This window comes from Paroedura picta, chromosome 4, assembly GCF_049243985.1.
Source record: "Paroedura picta isolate Pp20150507F chromosome 4, Ppicta_v3.0, whole genome shotgun sequence".
Taxonomy (NCBI): Eukaryota; Metazoa; Chordata; class Lepidosauria; order Squamata; family Gekkonidae; genus Paroedura; species Paroedura picta.
In genome coordinates this window covers 26,610,439-26,633,685 of record NC_135372.1, presented here as the reverse complement: position 1 = coordinate 26,633,685, position 23,247 = coordinate 26,610,439, and the positions used below count along the sequence as shown (strand labels likewise).

General features: G+C 49.8%; 1 protein-coding gene across 5 annotated transcripts in view; it reads right to left on the bottom strand.

Moving 5' to 3' along the window:
* Positions 1-23,247, bottom strand: part of NFIC (nuclear factor I C) — a 155,038-nt gene that overhangs the window by 43,765 nt on the left and 88,026 nt on the right. For all 5 annotated transcript variants that reach the window (XM_077332048.1, XM_077332047.1, XM_077332046.1 and 2 more), the window contains exon 3: positions 4,484-4,558. In XM_077332048.1, the coding sequence (XP_077188163.1) occupies positions 4,484-4,558 (75 nt within the window). The remainder of the gene's footprint in view (positions 1-4,483; positions 4,559-23,247) is intronic.

Here is a 23,247-nt window from a genome sequence, read left to right as displayed (position 1 = left end):
ATTTTGAGATGAAATGAGCTTTTCAGCCCAGGGCACAACAAGATTCTAGCCTTGCTGCTGCAAATCTTCTGGCAGGTTTCAGCCTTCTCTCCCCAAAGAAGCATTTCCCTGCCTTAATTCCCTGCTTGGCTGCACACCTTCCCAGTTTCCCTTGCCCACTTCCCTGCCTTCTGACCTGCCTCCAAGTTTTTCACTTTCTTGGCTGGTCTGCCATATGTTTTGAAGTGCAGTTCGCAAAAAAAAAAAGAAAGAAATCAATACAATGCGTTCAGTTAGGAATCAGAAACACATCAATGAACTGGAACAGGAGCGGGTGCTAAGCAAACACACGGGCATCGATTCTGGAGCCAAATGAGACCTCCAACACATGGGGCCAAATTTGCTGCAAATGGAGTTGCGGATTATGTGCCTGCTGCAAATTGGGTGGGGGTTCCCCAAATTACTGGCATGTGTGAGCTCAGGGGATGAAGGTTCCCAAGCATGTTGAGGCCTGATTCAGCTCAAGAGCATGACTTTGTGAAAGAAGGGGCTTCAGTCTCCCCCCCCCCCCCCCGTGCTATTTTCCTTAGCAGAATCGGGCCCCAGTACACTTGGGAATGTCAGTTCCCTGATGTCCCATCTGTTTGTAAATCGGAGAATCCTGGCCCAATTTGTGGCTGATGTCACATCTAGTCTGATCCTAAGCGAGATCTTATAGCAATAGAAGAAGAAAAAGAGGAGGAGGAGGAGGAAGAGGAGTTGGCTTCTATATCCCGCTTTTGGCTACCTGAAGGAGCCCCAAAGCAGGTTACTATTGCCTTCCCTTCCTCTCCCTACAACAGGCACCCTGTGAGGTAGGTGGGACTGAGTGAGCTCTGACAGAATTGTTCTGTGATAACAGCTCTAGCAGGACTGTGACTAGCTCAAGGTCACCTAGCTGCCTGCATGGAGGAGGGGAAGCTGCTGTTCTTAACCACTACACCAAGCTGGCTCTCTAGACATGGAGGCACCTGACTCTTATCACAGCCAGGGCTGTGGGGGCCCTGGGCAGAGAGTACCCATTTGTCTCCCACCCCTGCCTCTCTCCAGACACCCCCCCTCCCTTATTGCTTGTGCCTCCTTTTCCTTCTTCCTCTTACTTCCCATCCGCACAGCTGCCTAGTCCACCAGCCTCCCCTCTCCCTGACCATGCTGGGCAGTGCATGCAGCTGGGGGCATGGATGGTAGAGCACTTTTAAACAGTTGGGTGGGGGTAGAACGGGCAGGTGGGCTTGTGGGTCACCAACAGTGGGTCTCACCAGCTGTCCCGGGCCCCAGCAGCCGCCCCAACTCAGGGTATGCTGACACTGGCCCTGAATACCACCACAAGAGGCTCCGAATGTGATCAAGACGGAGAAACAGGAGCAGGACTAATTCCTTTTCCCGTGAGCCATTTCTCCGTCCCAAGTCTTCCTCTTGCAGCCTTCCTTTCTCTTCTTAGGGGAAAAGAAATCTGGGTTCAGAGCTTCAAAGCCGCTTGAGAGGGAAATCTGGATACGGCATATTTGGAAGATACGGGTTTGGGTGTGCGCCCCACACGGCTCTATTAAGTTTTTGAAGAAGTCATGAGACATTGTACGTGCGTCCTGAAAGCTGCATTGTAATTGGCTTTTCCGACCCTTCTCTGCATTGATTAAACTCTGTGGGGGGAAAGAAAAGATCCTAGATGCACACAGAAGTAGGAGCTGTATTGTTACGTGATGTGCACAAGTGGTCCTAGGTCAGCCTTTTCCCATCTTTTGACCATGAAGGAACCCCTGAAATATTTTTCAGGCTTTGGGGAACCCTAGAAGTGGGGATATGGCCCTTCAGAGAAGTGGGCACGGAAGGAAGACCTAGACAGAGACTAGAGCAACAGGGGAAGGGGGCTCCAGGGAAGTGTAGGAAAGGAGTCATAGTTGGGACTCCCTGTCCTAGGTGCTCACAAAACCACCCTCCCCAAAAATAATCCAGATAAAACTGTACATAAAGTCATATCAATATCCCATTATTCCTGTTTTCTATGCACATGTTGGTAGCATAGATGGGGGGAAGAACAGGCACATGAAAGGAAATCACTGAGCACTAGGGCAAAAGAACGCATGCACGACTTGTACAAAAAATCAGAAATACAATACGGAACAAAGAAGGATTTCCTAATGTTTCAGTCTGGAAACAAGACCAGGTAACTGGGAACTTCAAAACCCAGGAAGAAATCCTAACAAGTAGGATTTTGGAAGGATCCTGAACAACAGTGAAGCCCCACCCAGTGAGCAAATTGCCCTGGGAGGTCTGTGTGGGAGGATGCAGAGTCTAGGACTTTGAACTGATCCGAAGCCAATTCCACCTCAGATGTAATGAGCTTTCTTCTGCCTGCTCCATTCAACAAGTAGCGTTTCACCAAGAATGAAATTTCATCACCGTGGTCCAGCTTGGACGGGTGATCTGGGCTGATTCTGCACTTACTTTGTTTTTTTCCATTGTGGATCCTGCTGAATTCAGATTGATTTGAACTCGGGTCTTCTTCTATCCCCCCCCCCCCGCCACTCCCTGTAGGCTCGTAGCGGGTCACAATAGTTTTATTCCCCATTAAAATACCCATTAAAAGACTTTAAAAACAATCCCAACATGGCGGAAGCTCTCATTATTCCTATCTCCTGCTATCAGAGCGGCAGGGCGGGTGGGAAGGAGATCTAACTTACTAGGTCCAGGGGGGGGGGAATGCTGGCACTCATTCGCTGACCCCGGCCTCAACCAAAAACCTGGCGGAAGAGCTCCATCTTGCTGGCCCTGCGGAAAGCTGGTAAGTCCTGCAGGGCCCGCAGCTCACCCGGGAGCTCATTCCACCAGGTAGGGGCCAGGACCGAAAAGGCCCTGGCCCTGGTCAACGCCAGGCGTGATTCTCTAGGGCCAGGAATTATCAGGAGATTCTCCCCCGCTGAGCGAAAAGCCCTGCGGGGGATATAGGGCAGTAGGCGGTCCCTCAGGTATGTGGGTCCCAACCCGCGTATAGCCTTAAAGGTCAAAACCAGAACCTTAAACCTGATCCGGGCAGGTTCTTTCTATTCTTGAAGGGGGGGGGGGAGGATTGGAGACAGCAGAAGAGGGGGAAAAAATCCAAGAGGCAAATGTCTGCTGAGAGAAGTTAGGGCTTCTGAAGCACAGTCACTTTAAGACAAGACTTGCAACCAGGAACCAGGAAGTCTTTGAACTGACGCCCTGGCCATTCAGGGAAGACTGCTTTGCTACAGCGTTGGAGGCATGAGGAAGGAATTTAATTCGCAAAAAGCAGCGATCTGCACCCTTACACGGATGCCGATTTTTGAAATATCAAGGGTTATATCCACTTCTGGATATCACGGGGGAAAGGTAGGGTCACTCCAGATCAACCATGCATGTTGCAGAGGGGAAATTTAAAGCGCCCCAAAACAAAGTGTAAATCGACTTCAGTGTAGACAGACGGCAGGGATTTTTTCGAACAGGGACTTGGGTAAAAAGCCCTGTGCAGACTACATCCTGGTCCTTCAACCCAGATCTAATCCTGCACACAGGTTTTCCCTCTGGGTTGGTTCTCTTGTACTTGTCTTACAGCTCTAGTTCCGATCCTCCCAGGATTCTGGAAACAGCCTTGCCCACCCACAATGCCCTCAAGCTGACCACTTGTTCAGTTTTGACCCAAGGGTGCTTGCAAATGATCAGAGGGCTGAGAAAAGTGCCAAAAAGAAACAACCAGAAAAATCAAGAGCAGATCCATCCCCGGCGTGGGGGCGGGGTCTGGCAGGGGTGTGCCCCTTCTAAAATTTGCCCTGTCCACTCAGTGTCCGCCTATTAACAGTGATAACAGTGAATGAGCAGTGGTTGTAGGGCTTAGTGGTGGAGCTGGTGAGCCCGGGCAGGTAAGGTATGGTGCGGTGATAGTGCTGGTGCACATACAGGTATGAGTGCAGAGAGTGCAGTGGTGTGCCCCTGCCATGTCGCTGCTGCAGGGCTCTGCTGCCACTGCCACCCGTTTCGTGGGAAAAGGAAGCGATGGCAGCTGGGACGGTAGCTGGCGTGGCAGCGGCTGCTGGAGCTACCTGAACTCCATGTTCATCATCCCAGTCCCTGCACCCTGGACTGGCTTGCATCTCACACACCTGCCGCTTTTGAGGGAGCTGCTTTGCCAGCTCCCATCAGGAACCAGCCAGAAGGCTCACGTGACCGGAGGGGGGGGGGCTTGTACCCTGGAGGAGGAGGGTGCAGAAGAGGAGGAGGGTTTTGGGTGAGGCAGGGTAGGAAGCCAGCAGCCAAGTCTGCGGCCTCAGGTGACTGCCCTTTAAAAAAAAATATCCCCCCCCCCCCCCAGCAAATAAATTCTGGCTGCGGGGCTGATCCAGGGCTTCATGTACTCTGTTCTCCCTAATGCAGACTTCCTTCATTTAATACTTTGAGAAGAGATTGATAGAAACAGATTCCTGTACACATCCCCCTTTCCATTCTCGCTCACCCAACGTGATGATCGGCTTGCTGTCCTCTTGGTCTGAACCGATTCCTGTCCTCGGGCTGCTGCTTTGATCTGAATCTGAAAATTAAAAAAACACAAGTTGTGCTTGAGTCCGGTGCCTCTAGCAGTCTTATTTGCCACCTTTCGACAATCCAAAATGGAGAGATTTAGGGCTAGATTTAGAGCCAGGCTAAGACCAGGAGGCAGCCCAATCATTCCTAAAACAGTGGAATTCCAGGAATGCCATGGAAATATCACTCTTTCTGCCTACCTATGCCAGGATTTAAGAACCTGACTTGACGGCCATTCAATTTAAAACCTGTATGGTGTGAAGACCGGGGGGGGGGGGGGGGGAGAGTTGTTGGAATTCTTTAGTGATTGTACAGCAAAACCCCAAACAGAATGGACTTCAATGGATTTAGAAGCGTATCATTCTGCTCAAAATTGCAGGGAATCAAATCTCTGCTCAGCCACTAAGCCTACTGGATGACCTCAGACCGGTCATTAATTAATTCATTAATTTAATAACTGCATCAATCAACAACTACAATCCTTATCCATTATTGTTCCTCTATACATTTATGAAACAGCCTAGGGGTGGGACATGTCCAGCTGTCCAAGTTAGAATAGGGCCAATCAGGGTGCAGCCAGCTTTGCCCTGATTGGCCCTGCCCCTGCAGCTCCCGCCTTCTGTCCCTGGACGGTAGCCTCTTTGCCTTCAGATGCGCCTCAGTGCCTGGAGCCAGCAGCAGGCAAGGGGAGAGGCCCTGGGCAAAGGGTCCTGGTGGAGGGCCCACTAATGAGTGCCTCCCGGCCTGCTAGGCTGGGCCTGCTGACAAGGGCCTCCCAGCCTGCTGACTGCCTGCTAAGGAGCTGTGTCCCTGGCCTGCTAACGAGGTGCCCAGCCCCCGCCGCCCCCCACTTGATATGGCTGCGAGATGCAGCCCAAAGCCACCTTAAGCTGCCTGGCCAGGGGCTAGGGGATGGGGCCCTTTCACGGCCCGTTCTTAGGAACGGGCTTTGCACCTAGTAACATCAATAACTCGAATATTTAATTTTTCGCTGTTTAACTACAAACCTTCCGACCATAACTCTGCAGTTTAGGGCTAGATTTAGTCAGATCGGGAAGGGGGTTCTGGAGGGCCCGGTAAATGTTGACAGTTTCACCGGCTTTAACCAAATGCTTGGCGGAAGATCTCTGTTTTGCAGGCCCTGCGGAACTGTGCCACCTCCGTCAGGGCCCAAATCTCCTCTGGGATCTCATTCCACCAAGTGGGGTCCAGGGCAGAGAACAACCTTGCCCTGGTTGAGGCCTAATGGGCTTCCTTGGGGCCTGGGATCACCAGCCCGTTGGAATTAACTGAGCACAACACTTTTTGAGGGCCGTAGACAGAACGGTGGTCCCTCAGGGACACTGGGCCCATTCTGTGTATCCTGCATTTGCAGCTTAGCCAACCTTGCAGGAATGTTGTGAGGATCCAATTGGGGTTGGGGGTCGATTAATGCTGCCTTGATCTTCCTGGAGGGAAGACGGATTAAAAAAACATTACACTTTCCAATGTGTGTGAGTATTCACGCGTGCAACTGCGAGTTACAGGAAATCAAGTCTGCATTGTGTGGTCCTAAACTAAAACTGGGGAGAACTGGGAATAATTCAACCAAAAAACATATTGGATGACTTTGGCCCAGGTGTTCTCTCAACCTTTGCAGCTTTGTGGTAGGGATAAACTGGGAGGGTGGTCCGTGTATGCTCTCCTGGGCTCCTTAGAGCAGCCATTCTCAATCTTTTTGGGGGCCACGGCCCTTTTAGGAGCTCTTCTCAGGTCACAGGGTCTCCTGCAGAAGGCTACCCGCTTGTGCAATGAACTGGGCTACGAAAGGCCTAAATTAAGAGTGAACTAACTAGACTCGACATATCCGTCTTAGATATAAGTGAATCAGATTTCTAGAGCGTTCAACTAAGAGAAGTACGTGCATTCATTTTTTTTTCTTGAATACATAAATTTAACCTCACACAAGGGAATGAAACAAACAAACAAACAAACAAACAAACAAAAATCCCCCCTCCCCGATGAAGGTCAAACTTCCAAGCAATTCATGACATATGTGACCAAAAGGGTATTTCAGTCGTACAGTTACCAGGCCCCCCATAAGCCCTTTGGCCTCCCTTTTCCACATTGTTCAGTCTGTGGACCCCCTGTGGACCCCCCAGGGGGCCGTAAGGTCCCAGAGGAGAATGGCTTCCTTACAGGAAGCGTGCAATTTAAACAAAAAATAAACTTCTGCCACCCCTCGGGTCAGAAGAAGGCTTCTTTCATGAATATTTGAACATTTTAACAAAATATGGCTGTCATAAAGGAACAACGGCCCAGAAACCGGCAACCCCCAGTGCTACATCCTCACACAGTTTGGAATCAAGCAGTGGCTGACCACAAGATCGCCGTCTGCGTTCACTCTGGATGCTAATGGCTGTTCTTTGTAATATCATTTTAGCAGTAATGGACAACCGCCGCTCCCCCCCACGCCCGGTGCTCCCCTGACAGCACTCTCTTTGGCTGCCGGCGTGGTGATTAAAAAGCTGCTGCCACAGATTGGAGCTTCCCCCGCCTCCTCCCTTTGCTGGCTGCCAGATGGAGAACTGACCTCAGAACCTCCATGGCGCCACCAAACCAGGACGGGCGGCACGACTGCAGATCCTGGGCCAGGAGAAACGGCGGGGTTTTGCTTCAGTACCAAACCTGGCGGAGACAGTGCTTGGGGCTCACGTCCCCCGCCTGCCCCCCAAACCAGAGAGATCGGGGACGGCCATGCTGCAGCCTAATTTGGAATACTGTGTGCCCTTCTGGTCACTGCTCCTCAAAGACGATATTATAGCACTAGCAAGAAAGCCCATTGCAACCAGGAATGCAATGGGCGCTAGGACCCAGGGGACACCAGGAGGTGTTTTTTTTTCTGCTGCGTGGAGCTGTGAAAGGCTCCGACAGGGTTTTTTTGTTTTCTGCTGCTTGGAGCTGGGAAAGGCTCCTACAGGGTTTTGTTTTCTGCTGCTTGGATCTGCGAAAGGCTCCTTCCGGGGTTTTTTTTCTGCTGCTTGGATCTGTGAAAGGCTCCTGCAGGGTTTTTTTTTTCTGCTAGCTCTCGTGGGCGTGCCGGCTTGGAGCTCCTACAGGGAGCTGCTGCTTGGAGCTGGGAAAGGCTCCTTCAGGGTTTTGTTTTCTGCTGCTTGGATCTGCGAAAGGCTCCTACAGGGTTTTTTGTTCTGCTGCTTGGATCTGTGAAAGGCTCCTGCAGGGTTTTTTTTTTCTGCTAGCTCTCGTGGGCGTGCCGGCTTGGAGCTCCTTCAGGGGTTTTTTTTCCTGCTGCTTGGAGCTGGGAAAGGCTCCTTCAGGGTTTTGTTTTCTGCTGCTTGGATCTGCGAAAGGCTCCTACAGGGTTTTTTTTTCTGCTGCTTGGAGCTGTGAAAGGCTCCTTCCGGGGTTTTTTTTCTGCTGCTTGGAGCTGTGAAAGGCTCCTGCAGGGTTTTTTTTTTCTGCTAGCTCTCGTCGGCGCGGCGGCTTGGAGCTCCTACAGGGGTTTTTTTTTCTGCTGCCTCTCGTCGCGCTAGCGGCGAAAGGCTCCTCCGGGGGTGTTTTTTTTTTTTCTGCAGCTTCTCGGCGGCTGGAGTCTTGTGTTGTGTTTGCGGCGGGGGCTTCCTTGGGGCCGGCCTGACGCGGTGAGAGACGCTTCGCGCCTCTCACCACGTCAGGCCGGGAGCAACTGCGAGCCGCGCTGAGCGCGGCTCGCAGTTGCTGGGGCTGGGAATCGGAGGGACCAATCGGCAGGCGCTTCGCGCCTGCCGTTTGGTCCCTCCGGTTGTCTGTCATGAGGAAGGGTCCAATCCGGACCCTTCCTCATCCCGGACACATCCCGCCCCAGAACCCCTTACTGTTTTATTTAGTCCGTGGCGCCCGCGGCGCCACGGGCGGTGTACAGATTAGAAATGATATAGAAAAGGGTCACTGAATTATTAAGGGAGTGGAACACCTTCCCTAGGAGGAAAGGTTAGGTTAGGGCTTTTTAGGTCAGAGGGACAAGGATTGAGGTTTACAAATTAAGCACAGGATAAAGGAGTAAAAGTCATAGAATCCTTGAGTGGGAAGGGCCATACAGGCCATCTAGTCCCACCCTCTGCTTAAGGCAGGATCAGCATCCATGAGAAGTATTTGTCTAGCCGCTGCTTAAAGACCACCAGTGAGGGGGAGGTCCCCACCTTCTGAGGCAGCCCATTCCACTGCTGAACTACTTTGACTATGAATTTCTGCCCTCTGATATCTAGCTAATATCATTTTCCACAAGGAAGAGCCCTCGGCCAACTTGCCAGAGTCCTCCTGTGCCTCCCTCAACATGCACCTAGAGGATGCGCTCTGGTGGCCATACCCTGAGTACACAACTGGAGGTCCATCAGTGGCTATTAGCCACAAGGTATAGAAGGAACACTATCTGGGGCAGTAACATTCTGTGTTCTTGGTGCTTGGGGAGTGGGCAAGGGTGGGAGGGCTTCTGAAGATCTGGCCTTGCTGGTGGACATCCTGATGGTAGCTGGGTTTTGGTCAACGTGTGACACAGCGTTTTGGACTGAATGGACCTTTGCCCTGATCCAACATGGATTCTCTTATGAGCTTTCTTTCTTTCTTTCTTTCTTTCTTTCTTTCTTTCTTTCTTTCTTTCTTTCTTTCTTTCTTTCTTTCTTTCTTTCTTTCTTTCTTGTTTGTTTGTTTGTTTGTTTGTTTGTTTGTTTGTTTGTTTGTTTATTTATTTATTTATTTATTTATTTATTTATTTATTTCCCACCTTTCTCAACAGTCGTCTCGAGGCGGCTTACAGAATAAAAATATAAAACAATGCACCCATAAAAACCCCTACAAAATTAAAACCCAGTCTTCCAAACAACTCACAAAACGACAGCAGATGGCAGAATAAAACAACCCTTCTCACTATTCCAGCCAGTTATTACAACCTACAGCTGCATCCACCTGCTGATATCACTCAAGGCCTCAGATCTTCCTCGCTAGCAGATAACATTTAGCGTTGGCCGGTACCCCCGGTTCATAACTCTGGGCAATCCCCCTCTTAGCCTCAACCAAATGCCTGCTGGAAGAGCTCTGTCTTGCAAGCCCTGTGGAAACTTAACAGCTCTGTCAGGGCCCTCAGTCCTTCCGGGAGCTCATTCCACCAGGTTGGGACCAGGGTCAAAAAGGCTCTGGCCCTGGTCAAGGCGAGGCGAGTGTCCTGGGGGGCACGCCAACCAGCAGATTCATACCCACAGAGCAAAGAGCCCTGCAGGGAGCATAAGAAGATAAGTGGTCCCCTCAAATAGGCAGGACCCAAGCCGTGTATAGCCTTAGTCAAAACCAAAACCTTGAACTTGATCTGGAAGCACCAGTGCAGTGGTCTCAGCATCGTCAGCCCTCCAGGGTGTCCTAGCAAGGACCCTCACAGTTGCATTCTGTACCAGTTCCAGGTCAAGGACAAGGGTAGGCCCATGCAGAGCGAGTTACAGAAGTCTAACCTGGAAGTGACCATTATATGGATCACTGAGGCCAAGTGTCCAAGCTACATTAGTGATCCGAACCTCCATAGAAAGGAAGGCATCAAAGACCACTCCCAAATTCCTAGCTGCGGCTGCAGGTGTTAATTGCACCCCGTCCAGGCATGGGAACCACGCTACCTGTTCCTGTCCCTTCCCACAGGACCTCATCCCCTCAGCAACCCTCTGTGTCCAATTCGGGAGGAAGGAGATCAGATATTCCAGTGCAGTCCCCCCTCACCCCAGTCATGGCTTGGTGGTGGGCCAGCAACTCATGGTCGACCACATCAAGTGCAGCCAACAGATCTAAAAGAACAAGGAAGGCTGAACCACCCAGTCCAGCTGACACTGGATATAATCTGTTCGAGTGACCAGCACAGTCTACACCCCGTGGCCAGGACAGAAGCCTGAGTGGTATGGATCTAGGATCGAAGTTTCCTCCCAAAATGCCAGGAGCTGGTCCGCCGCAGCCCACTGCACTATCTTTCCCAGGAACTGAAGATGTGAAACCGGGCGGTAGTTGGCGGGGTCCTGCGTGTTCAGCAATGTTTTTTTTCAGTAGAGGACCAACCACTTCCTCCTTAAACCCTTCCGGGAAGTCCCCCGTTGTAAGGAAGAGGTTCACAATCTCCCTTAAAGGGCCTCCTATCCTCCTGTCGCCTGATTTGAACAGCCAGGATGGACAGGGATCTATGGGACAAGTGGCCACCCTGACCCCAGCAATTTGTCCAGTTCGGTTAATGAGAGCCGTCTGAAGCCATCAAACACTATCCCCCATGACGGTCACGGAGCTTCCAGTCTGCGAAATGTATCAACCGTGGCAGGTGGGTCCCAGTGGAGTGACAGGACTTTGTCCGCAAAATGGCTCACTAAAGATCCAATCCAATTTCCTAAAATTTTGGTGCCCTTCCTCGAGGGCGGTAAGAGATCTAATCGCCAACAGGTCAATTTCTACACCCGTGCCAAAGATCAAATCAAGGGTATGGCCAGCCTGATGAGTGGGACCAGCAACAAATTACGAGAACCTTAGTATTTCCATGGCTGCCACCAGATCCGGCCCCCAGCCCTAAATTCTCTTAGGGCTGAATGGGGTAGCCACCAATATCTCACCCACCAAGCAATTTTATCCACCATGCAGATGAAATAAAGATGTGGATTTAACAAAATATATATCAAAGGGGTTACAATCAGAAGGGGAAATCAGTGGGTTAATAATGATGCTGTAGCAGTGAGGCTAACAACATCCCAATAAGGTAGGCCAGCTTTATTCTCACTGCCATACTTCAAAAGGTTGTCATCTCTGCCATTCCTTGGATCCTGGAAAGCGTAATCCCGTGGGAATCCTCTTTTGCTCTCTGCAGAGGAAGCAAGGTGGTGGCTTGTCAAAGGTGACCACGCAAGTTCATAGCAGAGAGACTCCTTCTAACGGGGGACCTCCTCTCCTTTCCTTCACCTGTGAACAACCCATAGTCTAAACACAGACTACTTTTGGGGAGATCCCTGTTCAAATCCCGCCGTGTCTCCCTTGAAGCTCACTCGGGGACCGTATCTGACCAACACGGCTACCTGCTGAATTGATACCTGGGGATAGGATTAGTTAACGCCAACTTGGAAAATGCCTAGAGATTTGGGGGTAGAGCCCTGGGAAGCAGGGTTTATGGAGGGGAAGGACATCATCAGCACAATACAATGTCATAGAGACCTCCCCTCCAAAGCAACCCTTTTCTCCAGGGTAACTGATCTCTACAGGCTGGGAAGGTAGACGCCCTCTTAGTCGTGCAGCCATTGTAGATGTACACCAGGAATGCTTTGGTCTACGGCCTTTCCCCTTCTGCTTTAATGGATTCAGCCACAAGCTAGGGCACTGGCTCCTTCCACTGCTCTCCCTTCCAAGCGTGAGTGAGTTATCTCTTGGCCTATGTGCCTGCATGCCTCCTCCGCCTCCTCCTGTCTCTCCCCCACTCGGTGTACCTTGAGCCTGCCTGTTAACGTGGACGGTGATGTCACTTCCGGGGGTGTGGTCAGGAGGCGTGACCAGCTGACATCACTTCCAGGGCTCCTCAAAGCCTGAAAAACTATTTCAGGGGCTCCTCCATGGTCAAAGGGTAGAAAAGGACAGCGTTACAGCCCCCCAACCAATACCAGCTTCACTTTTAGGAGCTGGGAGAGTGTTGCGCTTTGGACTTTCTCTGTATTTAAATTTTTTTTAAACTCTACCTGGGGACCCGGGGCGCAACACGTCCCCTCAAGGCGATGAGAACTTTTTCGTTTTCGTCATAAAGTGGGTAACCTTTGCAAGGGCACAGACCTCATGGCTTCCTTGGCAACCCCGTGCTATATTGCATGCCTCCCCCCTCCCCTTCAGCCCTTTCCTCAAGAAGGGAACGGGCTTTGCCATTTGGACCGCAAAAAAAAAAGAGAGAGAGAAACGAATGTTGCCGCAACCCTCCCCCCCCCCCGCCGCCCCACACACGCACCACCTCCTGCTTTCTCTTCCTCATCAGAAACACAACTCACGCCTCATGCGGGCTGCAGCCCAGAACGTGGCGTGCTTTGCTTTCCATCTTATCTAAAAATAATCAAGTTCCCTGGGCAGCCTCTGCAGACGCTGAGCTCAGCATTATCGGTTCCTACTGGCATCCTGGATTAGCCTCCCCCCCTCCCTCCGCACACACACACTCACACACACACACACACAAACTTCAATTCAGGCTCCACTTTCTCTCTCCCAACTCAACAGAGAGAGAGAGAGAGAGAGAGCTCAGATTCTGATGCAGAAACCTTTGGCTGGAACCCACACACGTCCCTGAATATCCTTGAAGCAGGAGCGTTTTGTGGGGTTTTTTTTTCAAGCAAGAGGACGTGGCAGAGAGGCAATCCAAGCTGGTGAGACCTCTATGCCAAGGATCGCTCCTTTGTCCTGATGCCCATCTCAAGCCGAAATGTTGGCCCGGTTTTGCATTTTATGGAGGCTTTGGGGATGCCTTTTGTAGCAAGCACAAGCATGAGCGCTTAGGAACCCGGATGCATTCGTGTTTCAGCCCCCCTTCCGTTAATCTCGGGGGTGGGGTAAATCAGGACGGGACAGGGAGTGGTTTTTAATATTACATGCCAGTTTGGGAACCCTATTTAGGTGGAACGGAAGCACAGAAATGCAAGGCCGGTGTCAGCGTACCCTTAAGTGCGGCAGCTACAAAGGCCCATATTTTCCAGTAGGGCTCAATGCAGCTGACCCCGCCAACCCCCCCCCCCTTTCCCTGGCAGCTCACTGGTCTGTGCTCCACTGCTGGTGATCCCAGCTGCACCGACTGCTCTGGGGCATTAGGGCAATGCAGGTGATAACTATGACAAGACCAGTGGGTAGGCTTGTGTGAACATCGGTGGGGAGGGATTTGGTGCATCCAACAAGATTTATGGATGTTGGGGTGGGAAGGAGGCTCCTGGGAGTTTTCTGTCCTTGGCTTCCCACAATCTGGAACCTGACTATTTGATAATCAGCTCAACAGTTCGTCAACCAGTTCGCGACCGTCCGGCAGGTTGCTATACTGTATTCCTTCCTAACCAAGGTATTCGCAGCGACCAGTTATCCTGGTCAAAAGCTCCCATGAAGGCTGCATAACTACTCCCCTAAAAGGTAAAGGTATCCCCTGTGCAAGCACCGGGTCATGTCTGACCTTTGGGGTGACGCCCTCTAGCGTTTTCATGGCAGACTCAATACGGGGTGGTTTGCCAGTGCCTTCCCCAGTCATTACCGTTTACCCCCCAGCAAGCTGGGTACTCATTTTACCGACCTCGGAAGGATGGAAGTCTGAGTCAACCTTGAGCCGGCTGCTGGGATCGAACTCCCAGCCTCATGGGCAGACAGCTTCAGACAGCATGACTGTTGCCTTACCACCCTGCGCCACAAGAGGCTCTTGAAACTACTCCCCTAGTTAGCTGTTAAAGCCTCCCAACATATACCACCAATAGTTAGCTTGACAATTGGATCAGTCATAAATCATATAAATCGGAGATAAATGCTATGCTTTAATAAAATACTAGCTGTCGTTGTTCATCACGGTATTCCTGAGTGATGCTAACGATTGCCAAACAGTTCGAATTCCATTTTTATAAACGTTGCTTTATTTGCACTGCAAGCCACCTTGAGTTCCGCAGGGTAGAAAGGCAGCTCACAAATGTTTTGAATACATAAACAGATAATACGATTTTGCAAGTGCACAGTTTTGCAAAAGCCTGTTCCAAACCAATGGCCATTTGCGGCTGTTCGCCATGAAACGAACAGGCTGGATGTTTGCTTCATGTTTGGTTAAGACTGCCAACTCTGGATTGGGAAGTTACTGAAGATTTGGGGGTGAAGCCTGGGGAGGGGAGGGTCTTCAGCAGGGTATAATGGTTTTGTTTCCGCAGGGCATGCAAAGCTGAATTGGCCTTTGGAGAGTAGGGATGCCAACCTCCAGGTGGGACCTGGGGGCAGTTCCGCACATTGAAAAAAATAGCGTTACACCAGCACAATGATGTAACGCTAAAAAATAACGCACCTCCGGCCATTTCTCACCTTCTGGCTCTCTCACTTTTGTCTGCTGCCTTCTTGCGTTTCTTAGCACTCCACATGTCTGTTTGAAATGGTGGAAGAGAGCAATACGCTTTACTCGTGACTCTCCTCCACCTGTCAATCAAGCCAGGCAGCCAATCACCTTTCTCCACATTTTAAAGGGCCCGCAATGCCAGCTAATTTTTTTTTTAGTAAAATTTCTCCATTGAGATGCCTATGCATCTAATCATACATGCAGAGTGCTTTTTTTTAATGCCACTCCTTTTGGAAACATGAGCTTTAAAGCTTTTAAAAATTAATTTCGTTCCTGATTTTTTGGGGGAGGGAGCTTTAGAGAGGCATGCTTTGTGTTTTAACTGGGGGGTATTTTTTATTTTTATTATATTTTTTTACTTTTTTGCTTTGCATGCACAATTTAACGCCTATTCGTTGCTCCAGGCAGTTTGCTTTAAAATAATGTCCCCAGGAGAAGGGAGAGGGAGGCGGGTACAAGGGCGGGCACTGGAGGTGGAGAAAGTGCTACTTCGGTTCCTCACATTTCCTTGGCATGTGGCTTGTTGGCTGCTCTCCTAGTTGAGGCCAGAAGTAACATCAGGAACCTCTGGCCTCTCTGTACAATTCCGCCAGACTAAAATCTTTACTGAAACCTTCTATATGACCCTGCTCCCACGCCCATGAGAGAAAGTATTATAGGGAATTTTAATAGTTTAATATTTGATTTGGTATTTTAATGTTTTAAAACTCAGACATAGAGTTTAGTTTGAGTAACAAAATTTGAATCCAATGGTCTCTGTGACATTGTATTGTGCTGATGTCCTTCCCCTCCAGAAACCCTGCTTCCCAAGGCTCTACCCCCAAATCTCTAGGCATTTTCCAAGTTGGAGTTAGCTAATCCTATCCCCAGGTATCAATTCAAGCGGGTAGGCGTGTTGGTCTGAAGCAGCAGAATAAAGGTTGAGTCCAGTAGCACTTTAAGACCTTGTTATTTGTTGTTGTTATGTGCGAAGTCGTGTCCGACCCATCGCGACCCCATGGACAATGATCCTCCAGGCCTTCCTGTCCTCTACCATTCCCCGGAGTCCATTTAAGTTTGCACCGACTGCTTCAGTGACTCCATCCAGCCACCTCATTCTCTGTCGTCCCCTTCTTCTTTTGCCCTCGATCGCTCCCAGCATTAGGCTCTTCTCCAGGGAGTCCTTCCTTCTCATGAGGTGGCCAAAGTATTTGAGTTTCATCTTCAGGATCTGGCCTTCTAAAGAGCAGTCAGGGTTGATCTCCTCTAGGACTGACCGGTTTGTTCGCCTTGCAGTCCTACAGAGATTTATTCTAGGTGTGAGTTTTCATGTGCATTCACACTGCCTCGGAGAAAGTAAATTAGCGGTAAGTAAACAGTATCATGAAGGTACCCAACGAAGATGGAGCATAATGAAGATGTTGATCACAATCAAATAATGCCTTGCTAGAATTATTTTATTGTGACAAACATCTTCATTATGCTGCATATTCCTGTGATGTCTTCATGATACTGTTTTCTAATTTACTGCTAATTTACTTGTTTGCATGCTGATTACTTCCATTTCATCGCCTGAGGAAGTGTGCATGCACATGAAAGCTCACACGTAGGCTGATTCTGCACTTTATTCCGTTGTGGATCCTGCTGAATTCAGATCAATTTGAACTCGGGTCTTTCTGAACCCGACCCCCCAAATGAAACAGAAAGAGTTCTGCACTTGATTGGGAAGCTTAGAGCGGGGAGTGGAGCCAAGCGCAACAGGAATCTTTCTTTTCTTGAACGAGAGGGAGGGACAGAGAATTGGAGACAGCAGAGGAGGAGGGAATAACAAGAGGCGAATCTCTGCTGAGAGAAGTTAGGGCTTCTGGAGCACAGTCACTTTAAGACAAGCCTTGCAACCAGGAACCAGGAAGTCTTTGAACTGACGCCCTGGCCAATCAAGAAAGCCACCGTTTCACGAACTTCTGGTTGAGAAAGCCTGCTCCACAAACATGTAAACACCAATCCCCACAGCCCTCTGGGACTGCATCCCCAGACCTGCAGGCTGAGCAGAGAGGTGTGCGAACTCAGAAACCTGAGCCAGTATTAATGCGACTGTGCTGGCTCCCAACTTATCAGTGAGGCCGCCACTGATGCGAAGGGGTTCTGTTTGATTGCTGCAGGCATTGTCCTGCCATGCAGAAGCCTCCACTCCGCCCACTCCCCCCCCAGCCTCCGCCTAAGCCCCCCCCCCCGCCCACTCCCTCACCAGTTCTTGCAGGCTGGATAAGAGGTCTGGACAGGCCAATTCCAGCCCCTGGGCCTTATGTTTGACACCCCTGGTCTAGGGGCCAAATGACATTTTTGGGGTTTCAAGGAGCTGGTTCTAAGAAATAGCAGTTCTCCATAGCCTCACAGTAGCTGCAGAGAATGGATCTGAAAAAATAATGAAGAGATCACATGGTCCTAGAACAGCCCCTTGGGAGAAGGTCTTCTGCCTTCCATCCTATGCCCTTTTCTTGGGTGGAAACAGTGCTGATGGGAGTTATTTTCCTATTCTGCTGCTCTGGGGAGACAATACTCCATGTGGAGTAGCTAAAACAAGTAAATAACTCCCCTGCATCCTACATTGTTGCTTTTTGTTTGGGGGAGGGTTTTGCTTGGGAAAATGGTTGGGGGGGGGGGAAAGGATCCCTTCCTGTATACTGCAGGGGGGTTGGACTAGATGACCCTGGAGGTCTCTTCCAACTCTATGATTCTATGATTCCTACCCCCATGGTGGCATTTAAAACCCCATTCCCTGCAGCTGTTCTGCAGCTGCAAGAATCCCAGGTTGGGTCTGGGCAACCAGGATCCCATCTTTCAAAATCCGGACGTGTCATTTGACCCTAGCCCTACCTCGCAGGGTTAGTCGAAGGCTAAAATGGTGAACGCTGCCCTGAGCAACTTGGAGGAACACTAGGAGAAAAGGACGCCAAATTTAGCAGGAAAACAGTTTTTATACAGAGTGCAAATTGCAAGCTGCCGTCCTGGTGTGCGTGTATATGTGTGGTTAATAAAGGCCAATTCGATTCCCGAACGGGAGTCTTGGTACAGTAACCCAGCTGGATTCAAGAGCCCAAAATCAGCTCCTCAGCCTGCCAGTGAGGGCCGTTCTTGCTCTTCCCTAAAAGTCTGGCCCACCGTTTCCTTCCACCCCAGCCTACGCACAGCCTCAGAAACTGGTCGGGAGCCAGAGTGCCTTGCCAAAATATTTCTCTCCTATCTCCTTCCATCTCTCTCTCTCTCACACACACACACATACACTCTCTTTTTCTTTCTCTCTCCATCCTCCGCCTCTTTCGCCCGCCGGCACAGCCTATGGCATTTCACAGCCTGAGGCCAACATGGGGATCAATTGCGTGATTGATAGGGGTGATGGGGGGGGGGGAGAGAGGATTTGTGGGAGAAAATCCAAGAGGATCCAAACCCACCGCAATCAATGCACAGAGCCCCAGGTCTGCCACGCAATCTGGCCCTGTGTTCTCTGCCCCACCATGTGCTTCTGAACGCCATTCCAAAAGAGGGTTTCCGAAACGCACGCCGTACTCCCTCGGTGGCGGGAAGGACGGAAACATGGTCTAGGTACGAGCTGGCTTCCCCCCCTTCCCCCCTCCCCCCCAAATTTTTGCTGTAGAATTTTGCTTAACCCCTTTGTAGGTGATGGGAACTCAAAGCCAAGGGGAGAGAGGGCCCCCGGGGAAAGGCTTTCTGAGCACCTCCTCCTGGCTGAACGTCACGGACTAAGGCAGCCATTTTGTTTTCCCCCCTCTTCGCTTGCCAAACGTTTACTCCCCCCGTGCGGCCATTTTGTGCTCCTTTTGCAACAAAATCGTCTCCTGAGGACCTAAGGAAACAATCCCCAAATTTAATTTCTCTCAAGTGTCCCCCCTCCCCAAAAGGAGGGGTTTGTTCTAGCTGCGCGGACAAACTTTTCTTCCCTCGCACAAAATGGAGGTCCACGTACAATTTTACTGAGCTCCCCTTCCAAAAACGCACCCGTTCTTAATTTAAAAGCACGATGGTTTTTTTTGTTTTTTTTTTAAGAAATGCCCCGTATTATGTGCAAAGCAACTTCCAGCATACGGAGCGATGGAATCCTCTTACACGATGCCCTTGCTCTCTCTGGACAGGGAAATAAAAATTTAAAAGGGGAGGGAGGTAGGATCAGGGTTTGCAAAAGACCGGGGAGGGGGAAGAGAACACACAGTTCACGAGTTGTTTACTTTGGAACTGGAATTTTGGCTCTTGGTTTTCATCCTCCTTGCACAACGGAGGGATTTTTTATTTTTCAGATTTATTTGCAGCCCACCCCCACCCCATTCCCCTCCCCAGCTTCTATCCAGCTTCTCCCCCCCTTGCAAAAACACACACCACAGCGACTCCCGGGCAGCCATTTTGAAAGGAAAACCAGAAGCAAACAGAGTGAACCGCGCACTCCGAAAAAGTTTTTCCTGCCCTCCCCTTCCTTTCTCTTCTTGGCAGCCATTTTTGTCATGAATTCCTGCATCTATCCTGGCGAGAGGAAAGGGAGGCGGGGGGGGGGACGGGGGACAACGCAAACAACGTGTCAGCCAAGGGAAGAAAAGGGTGCCAGTGCTCGGAGAGGGTGAGGGGGGGCATTTGTTGCCTGCTGCTCCTTTCCTTTCCAGTTTTAAACTTAGTAACAAGCCGCTACTCCCTGGCAGGGAGAACAAGAGGTGACAGAGAATCCACGGGAAGTCTTGGAGTGTGAGCAATTTGAGCCAGGGAAGAAATCGGAAGGAAGAGAGCCAGCGGGCACACGGAGGGAGAAATTGTGCGAGGAAGGGGATACCTGGGAAGGCACCCCTGCACACATGCCCTTCTGCTCACACTCAGAGGCACCCTCCCCCTCTTCCCCCCCCCCTCATGTGTGGCTTGCAAAAAGTTAAAAACATGCACAGCCGCTTTCTGGAAATCATTAGCGGTGGAGAACCGCCAAAGCATGCCGCCCAGGGAACGGGCGGCGTCTCCCACTTGGCACAGGGACGTGAGAAGGGAATCCAGGAATCTCAGCCTATGAAGAAGGGACAGTGAGGCAGGGCAGTTAGAACACCCCGAGTGCTAGAGAAATGAAGTAGCAGCATTCGGCATGCAAAATAAGAGAGAGTTGAAATAGATTCCTGTGCAGAGTCAGACTGGTGACAGTTTCCCCATCCGAGAGCAATGGCAGAGTGCCAGTTGAGCTGGAGTAGCAAAGCCGCAGGGGCCCCTTGGCTCTGACCTAGCTAGCGCAAGCATCAGCCATGTGGATGGGCCAGCCCACTGCCTCCTGAGGCGCCACCACTAGCAAGGCCCTGGCTCCGGGTCTCCAGCAGCCCTCTAGAGCTGAGCCCTACCAGTAGGTTTCTCAGTAGGTTTCCCATCCACCCCAGTAATGACATACTAGCTCACACACATGTGTCCTCCATAGGCTGGACTGCTTGATGCCACGGAATACTGACAGATAATCTAACTTCTGAGAAGAAAGCTGCTAGAAATTGAATTAATCAACACCACTGCTGCCGAATTAATTGAATTAATCAAATTTCGCTTCAAAAGAAAGGGGGAGGGGGGGGTTGTTTCTACCATATCTTGTTTTAGGCAAGTAGGGAGCGCAATCACTCGGCGTACGATAAAGAGGAACAAGAACACCACGTCCTGTAAAAACATACAAAACCCAGGAGCATGACTGCTTAGGACTGCCCTGTAGAAGAAGAAGAAGAAGAAGAAGAAGAAGAAGAAGAAGAAGAAGAAGAAGAAGAAGAAGTTGGTTCTTATGTGCCACTTTTCCCTACCCGAAGGAGGCTCAAAGCGGCTTACAGTCGCCTTCCCTTTCCTCTCCTCACAACAGACACCCTGTGGGGTGGGTGAGGCTGAGAGAGCCCTGATATCACTGAAGAAGAAGAGTTGGTTCTTATGTGCCACTTTTCCCTACCCGAAGGAGGCTCAAAGCGGCTTACAGTCACCTTCCCTTTCCTCTCCCCACAACAGACACCCTGTGGGGCAGGTGAGGCTGATATCACTGCTCGGTCAGAACAGTTTTATCAGTGCTGTGGCAAGCCCAAGGTCACCCAGCTGGCTGCATGTGGGGGAGCAGGGAATCAAACCCGGCATGCCAGATTAGAAGTCTGCACTCCTAACCACTACTCCAAATTGGCTCCTAACCACGACACCAAACTGTAGATCATGTGCATGAAAGTTTTTCAACTCCCGAAGCTTGTGCGCTGCTAGAAATGTGGGAAGGGAGAGCCATCAGGCGTGGTGGATTAAGGGTGGACAGATTTCAGCTTGCTAACCGTTCATGGAAACTCCTGTACTTCCTCTTGCAATGTAATGAGTCAGCGGGACCAAACAGCGCAGAAAGAGGACGGACAACAGAAGCCATTTCTGTCCTGCAGGCAACCTTCCCATCAGATGAGGTTCAACCTGCCGTGTCTGAATCCAGTCCCTTGTCTTTGGCAGGCCGATAAAACCACATGCACACAACCAATGTGCCGTGCATTCCTCACAATTCCTGAAACCTCCAGCTGTCTGTTGCACTACTGAGATGAAGACTCTTGTTCACTCTGTCAGAGTACAAGGTCTTTTCTCTACAACAAGCGTGGAAAAGCTGTGTCTCTCCAGAGGTCCGTGGGCTACAATTCCCTGCATGGTGGCAGGGGCTCATGGGAATTGTAGTCCATGGACCTCTGGGGAGCTACAGTCTGGCCACCCCTGCTCTAGATTCCCGAAAGCTTGGTCTTCAAGTTGCCCGGGGAATTAGCCAGTCTAGCTGAACAGCCCACATTGACAAGACCATTTTTGTTACAAGTTACAAGACCATTTTTGCAATCTAATGGACCTTCTCCTCCATGGACATCTGGAGGGCCGCAGTTTGACTACCCCTGATCTATTTAATTACTTTTCTCGTCACCTATTGGAAACAAGAACAGAAGTAATTTTATCACATGACCGGTCTGGGTTACTTCCTCGAGAGACAGCACAGTGTGGTGGTTAAGAGAGGCGACCTAGGGCCAGACACAGTTCTCTCAGAGCTCTCTTTCCTTCCCACCCCACCCACCTCACAGGTGTCTGTTGTGGCGGGAGGAAGCACAGGCAACTGTAAGCCACTTTGAGAGCCCTTTAAGCAGTAGAAAGCGGGATACAAAAAAAAAACAGTTCTTCCTGATCCACACAGGAAGTGTTCCATTTGGCGTTTTCACTATATCCCTACAACTTCCTTTACAGTCATTTATTATTTGGTTACTCAGGGGGAGTCAAACTGTGGCCCTTCAGATGTCCATGGACTACAATTCCCATGAGCCCCTGCCAGCATCTGGAGGGCCGCAGTTTGACTAACCCAACTTATTCCCAACAGGGAGGTTTGAAAGTATTCCCTGGATTGAAAGATTTTTTTTTCTTGTGCATCTGATTGACAGAAACCATCTCATATGCGTTGTCACCCTGTTCCTTTGTTTACCGAAGCTAGGCTTGATCTCTTGTCAAGGCTGACGTTCAGGGCTCTAGTAATTATATTACGCTGAAACGGCTGTTTCCAAATGATGCGAGATGGCTGGGAGCGGTGGTTAGATTTCTTATCTATCTTTTGAAATGATCTTACCATTTATTGCTTTAGGGATCTGCTCTGTTTTCGTTTTATCCACAATCCCACCAGCTTACAGCTTAAGGGTCTGAGAATGAAGGAAAGGTTTGTAAAGAATCTATTTCATGTCCCCAGCCACTCTGTCGGTCTTTTCATTTTTAGTGAGCACCAACACCATGGCAGCGACTTCAACCAGGGCCAGAGCATTCCTGGACCCCACCTGGTGGAATGAGTTTCCCCAACAGATCCGGGGCCCTGACAGAACTAGCCCAGGTCCTCAGGGGCTGCAAGATGGAGCTCTTCTTCCAGGCTTTTGGTTAGAGCTAGTGAATCTTCAGCAGGATACACCAAATTTATTCATTCGGTGATATTTAGTTACAGTTTTAAATCTGTTAATTTATAAATTTAATGGTTTTAAATGGTATTGATGTATTTTATATGATATGATGTACACCACCCTGAGCCACCTGAGAGAGCGGTATAAAATCAAAGTATTATTATTATTATTATTATTATTATTATTATTATTATTATTATTATTATTATTATTATTATTATTATTATTATGTGGTATAAAATCAAGGTGTTGTTGTTGTTGTTGTTGTTGTTATTATTATTATTATTATTATTATTATTATTATTATTATTATTATTATTATTATTGCTGCTGCTTGAAATAGATTCAGATAGGTAGCTGTACTGGTCTGCAGTAAAAGAGAAAGATTCCAGCCCAGTAGGTGAAAAATGGGGCACTCTGGGTCATAGTTTTATGGTTTTACTTTTTATGGTTCATTAGAATTTATAGAGAATTTGTACACCACCCTGAGCCTACATAGAAAGGGGCGGTTTAAAAAGCCAATAAATTAAATTGTAGAATCATAGAGTTGGAAGAGACCATACAGGCCATCTAGTCCCACCCCCTGCTCAATGCAGGATCAGCCTCAAGCATCCAAGATAAGGATCTGTCCAGCTACTGCTTGAAGACCGCCAGTGAGGGGAATCTCCCCACCTCCTGAGGCAGCCCATTCCACTG